The sequence below is a fragment of the Aegilops tauschii genome, chromosome 4 (assembly GCF_002575655.3).
Source record: "Aegilops tauschii subsp. strangulata cultivar AL8/78 chromosome 4, Aet v6.0, whole genome shotgun sequence".
In the NCBI taxonomy this organism is placed as follows: Eukaryota; Viridiplantae; Streptophyta; class Magnoliopsida; order Poales; family Poaceae; genus Aegilops; species Aegilops tauschii.
In genome coordinates this window covers 385,976,559-385,985,758 of record NC_053038.3, presented here as the reverse complement: position 1 = coordinate 385,985,758, position 9,200 = coordinate 385,976,559, and the positions used below count along the sequence as shown (strand labels likewise).

At 51.9% G+C, this 9,200-nt stretch overlaps 2 protein-coding genes across 2 annotated transcripts; both read right to left on the bottom strand.

Annotated features, from left to right (window-relative positions):
* Positions 1 to 2,983: 2,983 nt before the first annotated feature.
* Positions 2,984 to 5,828, bottom strand: LOC141021335 (uncharacterized). The gene is made up of 3 exons (XM_073496789.1): positions 3,523 to 5,828; positions 3,245 to 3,442; positions 2,984 to 3,166 (listed from the first exon to the last, which is right to left on the bottom strand). Exons 1-3 carry the CDS (start codon positions 3,742 to 3,744, stop codon positions 3,023 to 3,025), a joined length of 564 nt encoding a protein of 187 aa, XP_073352890.1. The 5' UTR covers positions 3,745 to 5,828; the 3' UTR covers positions 2,984 to 3,022.
* A 622-nt stretch (positions 5,829 to 6,450) lies between these two features.
* Positions 6,451 to 8,155, bottom strand: LOC109757078 (probable carboxylesterase 8). Its single transcript, XM_020315919.4, has one exon. The coding sequence runs from the start codon at positions 7,797 to 7,799 to the stop codon at positions 6,804 to 6,806; it is 996 nt and encodes a 331-aa protein (XP_020171508.1). The 5' UTR covers positions 7,800 to 8,155; the 3' UTR covers positions 6,451 to 6,803.
* Positions 8,156 to 9,200: the final 1,045 nt, after the last annotated feature.

Genomic DNA, 9,200 nt, shown 5'->3' with positions numbered 1-9,200 from the left:
CTTGGCCTTTCGCGGTCTGGGGGCTTGATATGGTCGGACCCCTTAAAGGGGGAAGCCATAAGAGAAAATATCTGCTAGTCATGGTAGACAAATTCACTAAGTGGATAGAGGCCAAACCACTTAAAACGGCCGAAGCCGGACCAGTGATAGACTTTATATCCGGTGTCGTACACCGTTATGGTGTCCCACACAGCATCATCACCGATAACGGCTCCAACTTTACAGCCGACAAAGTGAAAACATGGTGTGCTAACCTGGGCATCAAGCTCGATTATGCCTCCGTCTATCACCCCCAAACAAACGGTCAAGTCGAACGAGCTAATGGTCTTATCATGAGCGGCATTAAGCCTAGACTAGTACGGTCTTTAAAAGAGTCAGACAAGCACTGGGTCAAGGAGCTCGACTCCGTACTCTGGGGGCTGCGGACCACACCCAATCGCACTACCGGTTACACACCATTCTTCATGGTGTACGGCGCGGAGGTTGTTTTGGCCTGCGACATCATTCATGACTCACCTCGAGTGCGCATGTACGAAGAGAGAGAAGCCGAGCTTGATCGGCAGGACAGTCTAGATGCCCTGGAGGAGGAGCGCGACGTTGCAAAAGCCCGTTCTGCATTCTATCAACAACAAGCTCGCAGATACCAAAGCAGAGAAGTGCGGGCCAAGACTTATAATGTTGGTGAACTCGTTCTACGCTTGCCAGAAAAGAAAAAGGACAAACTCAAGCCCAAGTGGGAAGGTCCCTTCATTATAGATGAAGTTCTCACTGGAGGTGCGTACCGTCTGCGTGATGCATCAGATAATCGCTTAGAGCCGAACCCGTGGAATGCCGCCAGACTCCGAAGATTCTACGCCTAGAGCCGGACTCATTGTTCGTTTTCTGTTTCTCCTTTTTCTATTTTCTCTCTCTTTAAATTTTTTCTTTAGCTTTATAGCTCTTGTGCGGCTAGACCGCACACTTATGAGGTACACATCCTTCAATGTATACGCCCATAATACCTGGGGGCTTCTTTTACAGAAGCTTATTATCATTTTCCGAGCATCAAGCTCGCCACATATGTGTCCTTTTCTCATATATACCTTTTCTTCGCCATTATATGCACCTTTATGACTTAAGTGTTTGCCAAGCTGGGTTGTGTGGCACTGGTGCTTATGCCCTACGTTCCCGTTTGTTCGGCTAGGGCATAAAGAGAGCACCTCTGTGATTGTTACAGCCGGGTCATCCGGACTTGTACCTTAGACTGGGTGAAGCCGAAAGCTAGCGTTCTTAAGGGAATAATCGGTCGGCGGACTAAAGACGTTTTACCCTCGTTGCACTATGAACCCGCAGATTTTATGTATAGTGCGATTTTTTGAATCACAGTTTGGGCATGCATACTAACGCATGTTCACCCAGGGAAAGGAACCCTTAACGGAACTATTCTCTCTGGAAGATGTTTCTTACAATCAATAAGTAATATAACATAGTTGGCCGAATACAACTTGTCTGTTCAAGCAACTATGACCCCTACGCCTGGTTTCCAAGCATGCCTCGGTATTTATTGCCGGTCCGGTATTCGGAAACACTCCGCACCTTCGGGTCCGGAGGTCGAAGCGAAAAGGTCTGCCATGGCAATTGTTTTACAATTCGGCTAGGGACAAATTTGTCAATTGAAGTACATAGTCACTTGGACTCAAAAACTTCTTCCTCTATACCGTCTAATAGGCTGTCTAGCTTACAATCCTGTGAAAACTTGGCGGCTATCTTTACTTGGTCCTATACCAAGCTCACTAGAATCTCTTGTCCATCTGACCCCCGAGGTCCGACCCGGGCCATATGATTCGGATCAAGTCTGGTGTACCGCGTTTTCACCATGGCCCAGGCCTCTCATGCGCCTTCCCGTCAAGCCGATATCTTCCATAATCTAAAGCGGCGCCGAGCTCCCTTGAATAGCTTCACAAGCTCCTCCATACTTCCTGGAGGGGATTCGGATGGCCATAAAGCCTTGGCGACACTCCGCATCGCTTTCCGAGCTCGCTCGTACACTTGCGACAGCTCTTGCAGCAGATCGCCTTGAGCTCCGGACATTTTCTCTTCGGGCCGGACAGTCAGCATACCTGCAGACATAAATCTGTTAACTCATTTCTTTACCGCGCTACATGAAGGTAAGTTCAAAAGCATACTGAATATGCCGCCCCGTAGCCTCCTGTTCTCTTTTACGGCATCCGCTAGCTGGGCTCGCACGTCTTTTAGCTCTTCGCCTAGTAGGGTGTTGGAATCCTGCAGCTTGTTCTTATCATCCCTGGTCCGTGTCAACACACGTTCGCCAGCGGCCAGTTGCTTTTCGGCCTGATGTTTACCTGCCTGCGCGACCTTCAGTTCCTCTTTTAGTTGATCTAACGATCCTGCCATGGGAAATACAACAGTGTTAACATTACTGATATATGATTATATTTTTCTGGATGAAGGAGAACATTACCAGGCGGCGCCTCCTTGGATTTCTCTAGTTCGGCGGTAACAACAGCTAGCTGGGCCCGACACCCTTCCAGCTCACGAGACAGCATGTTGTTCTTCTCCGTGAGTGCCTGATTACACAATGATCCTTAAATCAGTTGTTTCAACTACTTCAAGTCTCGGGGGCTACTGGTATATGATTACCAGATCTATACAATGCGTACTTACCCGCATATCTTTCAAATGTTAGTCGGTGGCTCTGGCAAGCCCATCCCGAGCAGCTCGGATGTACGCATCAGCCGAGCTGAAGGCATTGAACGCCTCTTTAGTAAAGCCAGGGTCGCGAAGAGCGGCCCTCCAGCGCCGATGATTCATGGCGCTCTCTACTTCAGAGTTCGTGACGGATACATTATCCGAATCCTTTGAAGGAGGACAATCCGGCGTCACTCCCGTGTCAGCCCCCGCCCTAGAGGCAGGGTCTGGAACCTGATTGGTGGGGGCGCGACCGGCAGGATCCCCGGACATAGTCCGGCGAACACTCTTCCTGATAAAACACAGCGGACAATGTCACAGTTCGATGTGACTGCTAGGGGGCATATTTAAGGCCATACCTCCTTGATGAAGGCTCGGCCGTGTCGTCATTTGCCTTCCTCTTCGAAGACCCGCCTGGCGCAGGCGCCGTCCTCTTATGAGACGCCTCTGAGGAAGCATGGCGCGCCGAGCGCCTCCCCTTTGGAGCATGAGACAGCGCGGTGGGTGAGGCATAATGAGGAAGCTCTTTCGGAGGAGATGTCTCCTGACTACTTACATATGAGGCAGGAAGGAGGCCAGGATAATCGGCCATGATGGCCACATCTGGGCCATCATAGCTCGCCTGGTAGAAGACTCCCTCCTTGAGCTCTACAAATATGTCTGGATCCTCTTCGAATCCGGGATCGAGGTCCCGGTTATGGTCCTCCGGCTGTGGAGCGGGGCTATGGATCCCCGCGATAACCTTCCGCCATTCCTGTTAAAAATGGACGGGTTAATGTCAGTTAAGCATGAATCAGGGAGAAGATTGAGTAAGGTGGTGGGATTAAAACTCACCCAGTTAGGGGGATTGTACATGGAAAATCCCTCTCGCCGCTTAAGACGAGTGAACTCCTCTTTCTCCCCTTTGTACAGATCGGCCAATATTGTGGCCAGGGCGGCGAGGGTGTCCGGACCCTTTCGTCCGCAGCGTGAGGCGTCATCTTCCCCATTGTAGTGCCACATAGGGAGCCCTCTGAATTGGAGCGGCTGGACACCTCGCACTATGGAAGTCGCCATTACCTCGATTATTGATAATACGGACTAGGAAAGTGTCCTTATCTTGCCCATTAATTGTTGAACTTCCGTGCTATCTTCCTCCTCGAGGCTCCGAGGGCGCCAGCTGTGGCGTTTCCTCAATGGAGCGCTGGAAAATTCGGGAAGGCCCATTCGGACTGGGTCGGGGAGAGCGACATCTTCAATATAAAACCACTCCGAGGGCCACTCTTCGGATGCCTTCTTCGGCGTGCTGGACAGGTATCCGGTCCCGGCTATGCGCCATATCTCGGCACCGCCCACCTCGAATACAGATACCTTTTGGGTGCGAGGGACGAGGCAGAAAAGCTTCCATAACTCAAAATAGACCTCGCAGCCAGGGAATAGCTCGCAAAGAGCGACAAAACCCGCAATGTGCAGGATAGAGGCCGGCGTAAGATTGTGCATTTGGAGGCCGTAGTACTCCAGGAGACCTCGGAGGAAAGGGTGGATTGGAAATCCGACGCCTCTTAATAAAAAGAAGACGAAGCACACTCGTTCCCCCTGGTTGGATTGGGGAAATTTTCCGCCAGGGCTTCGCCGGTGAAAGAGGTTAATCCTGCCCGAACGGGGACTAGATCCGCGGGGGGAAGGAACCCCTGCGTTTGAAGCTTAACTAGCTGGCCATGGGATACTGAACATCTCTCCCAATCGCCTTTTTCGGAGCCGTGAGGGCGGGAGGAAGAACTGGGAGCATTAGCCATGTTTGAGTGATTTCTCCTAGCGAGCTCTAAGGATTTTCCGCCCGGTGTGGGATGGCATCTGAGATCCAATCCCTTTAAAGAGACACCTTTTTTATGGCCAGGGTGTTATGTGCAAAAAATACTCTGACCTTTTGTATTCGCTCGACACGTGGAAGCAGAAGCGACGGAGGCGCAGAAGCTGAAGGGTACGACATTAAATGAAAAGCAGAGTACAACTCTTCGGGTCAGATGCTTTGAAGTATTCGGAGGAGGAACCCGCCTTGCAATGCCGAAGTCAATCTGCGCGCCGGACACATCATCATTGAAGCCTGGTTCGAGGGCTACCGAGGGAGTCCTGGATTAAGGGGTCCTCGGGCGTCCGGGCTATGTGACGTGGGCCGGACTAATGGGCCGTGAAGATACAAGACAGAAGACTTCCTCCCGTGTCCGGATGAGACTCTCCTTTGCATGGATGGCAAGCTTGGCGTCCGGATGTGAAGATTCCTTTCTCTGTAAACTGACTCTGTATAACCCTAGGTCCCTCCGGTGTCTATATAAACCGGAGAGTTTAGTCTGTAGAGGCAATCATAATCACACAGGCTAGACATCTAGGGTTTAGCCATTACGATCTCGAGGTAGATCAACTCTTGTATACCCCATATTCATTCAAGATAATCAAGCAGGAAGTAGGGTATTACCTCCATCGAGAGGGCCCGAACCTGGGTAAACATTGTGTTCCTGTTCCTGTTACCTTCGATCCTGAGACGCACAGTTCGGGACCCCCTACCCGAGATCTGCCGGTTTTGACACCGACAGCAGTGAGAGGATAAGGGTCGTTTAGTTGTAGCGCGGGGCACAGGTGGGGCCCGCGCTACCTGTGCCCCACGCTATTGCTAAGCCCATTAGTTGTAGCGTGGGGCTACGGGCCGCACTCCTATTAAGTGGGGCCCACCAGCTGGCCCTGTGTATCCACAGTAGCAGAGCAGGGTATACAGCTCACGCTATTGCTATCTTGTCAGTTGTAGCGCGGGTTATATACCCTGCGCTACTACTATGGCCTGTCCCGGGGGGCACCATGGGGACCAGTTAGTAGTAGCGCCGTGTTAGCGTACCCGTGCTACTACTAGTTTGTACCTGTAGCACGGTATTTTACCCTGCACTACTACTAAGTAGCAGTAGCTTGGCTCACTTATCGCGCGCCGCTATTAAGTGGCTGCTTATAGGGATTTCCCTAGTAATGTAAGGTTATGTGGTGAGCAGGTTAAGGGATTTGAGTTGTTTTTGAGAAGAAAAGCAGTGCCAGAAGTCATGCTGAGAAGGAGAGGCGTGAGTGAATTGGGTTGTGTGGGGCATGCATCGTACATGAGCGTAGGATCATACCTAAACCTGCCAACAAAGTAGAAAAGTTAGAGAAAAGTAAGATTCATTTTGATGTATATGGTCTAATGGTCAATCCGGTTTATGTTGGATAAAGAGTAATGTTGCACCGAAAACAAACAACTAGGGATGGAAACACCATCGAACATCGTAACCTAATGAATCCAAAATATCGATCAACTCAGTTCAGTTCGACTCTTCATTTTTTAATGTAAAAGTGTTGATCTCTAATTGGAATAACCCGCAAAAACACTCGCGGGCGAGAAACGGCGGGCAAAGCACGCGTGCTTCAAATTCTATTAGCGGGTTTACACAATATTCCCTTGTTCGCATAATACGAGATGAGGTTGACTTTTTGGGTCTTTATCGTTCAACTCTGACTATATTTTTCACTCATTGTATGTCTACAAATTGGTATAAAGGCATATGAAACAAAATTAATTTATAAGACAAATATGATGATATCATTTATAATGTTTAATCCATATATGATTTGATATATATTAATGATCAAAGTCATGTATGAGTGACTGTGTAAAGTCAAGCATGCCTTATATTTTTTTTCTGCAAAAAAGAAAAGAAAAGAAGCGTGCCTACAGTTTAGGAGGGAAGGGGGTGCACTAGCCGTGAAAACAAGATAGAGCTTTTTCTCCACGAACTTTCTGATTGTAACAAGCACGCGGCGATCTCAAGTTGCCGCCGGTAGGTGGTAAAAATTAATAAATAACGCAAAAAGGGTGAAAACAAACGTGAAAAATCCATTCGAAAAGTGGGGATAATACTGTAATCCAGTAGCTCGACACTCTACTGATTGTAGTAGTTGCCGGCGTAGGAGTAGACTCCGAGGCTCTGAGCCTCAGCCCGTCAGTCCAAGTCAATCAATCATAGCATGGTGAAGAAGATATGATTGATATATTAGTCGTTTAAAAATTGTACTAGATGAGACAGCGCCGTTGTAACAACCTCCTCTTTTGGATCCACCGTTCACAGCCTGCTCCTCGCAGCGTATACGTCGACGCCGTCGCCGTCGCCGGCGTGCCGGCGGACGAAGTCCGTCACCTGCGCGTTGAACTCCTCGGCGCAGTTAGTCTTGAACAGCTCCATCGCGTGGTACCCGGCGCCGTCCATCTGCGCCTCCACGGCCACCCCGGCCTTCCGCAGCGCATGCACCAGCACCCTCTGCCGGTCCCTCGGCGGGTCCTTCTTACGGCCCAGCACCAGGCACGGCGGCAGCCTCCGCAGCCGCTCCGCTCCGACGCCGGCCAGCATGGCCTCCGGGTTGCAGTACTCGTGGTCCCGGTCGGTGCCCAGCGGTAGCGCGAGCTCCCAGAGCAGGTCGTTCGCCGGCAGCGGCAGGACGCGGTCGTCCACCGACGCCGCCTCCGCCGCCGTCCTCTCCACGCCGCTGTGGTGCGCCTGGTTCAGTATCAACCCCCGCAGCTCCACGCCCTCGTCCACCGCCGCCAGCGCCGCCCGGAACGCGATGCTGGCCCCGTTGTGGCAGCCCATTATGAAGATGGGCCTGCCCGGCGACTCGGCGGCGTACGAACGCACCCACCTGACCGCGTCGACGGCGTCGTCGAAGGCGGCGGGGAGGCGGTGCTCGGGCGCGAGGCGGTAGTCTACGGAGGCGACGGCGGTGGGCACGGTGGCGGCCAGGACCGCGGCGTTGTTGTGGAACGGCTCGGAGGCCGCGCGGAAGAGCACGTAGCCGCCGCCGTGGAAGTAGACGATCAGCGGCAGCCTGCCGCTGCGAGGCGCCGCGGCCAGGCCCGGCACGAAGAGGCGCACGCTCGTGCCCTTGGCGTCGTCGAGCGGGACGTCGTTGGAGTGGACAATGCGGCGCGCGGGGCCGCCGTCCGCGGTGGTGACCGCGACGGGCTCCCCCGACGGCGCCGCCGGGAGGAGCTTCGCCTGGGCGTTGCGGGTGAGCGAGCCGTCCGGGTTGAAGCGGATGTTGAGGTACTTGTACGGGTCCATCGCCCTTGCCGCCCACCGCGTCGCTGTAAAAAGCTGCCGGCTAGGCGAGAACGGCGTCGACCTGGGTGCTGCTCTCAGTCACACGATACGGCGGTGGAGCTGCACAGCTGAGCGCGGAGCGAATATATAGCTCGCGCGGATTGGAGCTGGCGCGGTTGCCGGTTGGTAGTTGCGAGCTGAGACTCGGCACTCAGCAGCGCACCAGCGAGCTCGCACTGCTCCCACCAGAGAGCGACGCGGGCGCGCGCGTGACACCCGGGCCGTGGTGGTGGGTTGTCACATGATCGACGGGTGACGCCGCGGCGCCGTCCACACAGTGACACGGCGCACAATGCGCGCGTGGGCTACAGCCGGAATCGGACGGCCGGGGGCGCCCGAGCCCCAGCGGGATTCATACCTGCGACTGCGATTGGACGGATGGATGGATGGGAAAGCCGGGAAAGGAACCTACTAGCGAGGGATAGATACTCCGGCTCGCCTGCCTGTCGCCTGATTAACCTTAATGGCGCGCCAGCTAAACGCCACATGCACCTTGTACGAGTGGCCGGGGCGCGGCCACCCCGGCCGGGCCGTGCCGTGCCGTTACTGCTACTCTGCCTTTCAGCCCTGTCGTGCAACACCCGCGAAGTGACGAGTGGTGAATGCTGATCCAGATCTACCGATCCGGCAATTAAATTTCGGAAAGAGAGTGCTCGCAACAAGTGTACCACCCCCTACTTTGTTTTTCTTAAATTTGAAACCGTTCACATTTATTATCTCGGTCTCAAATTAACGACTGAACAACCAACATAACAGAGGTAGTGTCCTGCCCGCTTTTCCTTTACGTCGGCTACACAGGCGACCATGGAGTGAACTTTGATGTGATGCACAAATTCACCAACATGACAAATATGCGCACTAAACAACTTCATCATTTGTAGCGAATTTGGAGAAGAACATTAACTAACATGTAAACAGTGGGATAAACTCAAACAACATACACATATGACACATGATTTAACGTGAAAAGAATCTTCTCTTTTTTTTCAAGTAAGTAAAAAAATCTTCAGCTGAGTGGTAAAATCTTCTCAACTTATGGAGTAAAAATTCATGACTATGGACCGACCGGATCACACAACTTCACTATAAAAATGGTGAGTGTAAAGTCTTCTCTATAACTTTTAGAGAGATTTACAACAACTCTTCACGTTGTCAACTAGCAACAACAACCACAAGAGATAATATTTCAGCAAAGTGGAGTAAACGCTTATGTCCCCTTCTGAATTTTGCAAATTGTTAAACCAAACATCATCAAATTTGACAAACAGATAGACACACGAGTTTCTAAGATCCCTTTAAAAGTTCACCTCAATCTGACACCTTTGCCTATCCTTATGTACGTCTCCCAAAACTAATTTGTGC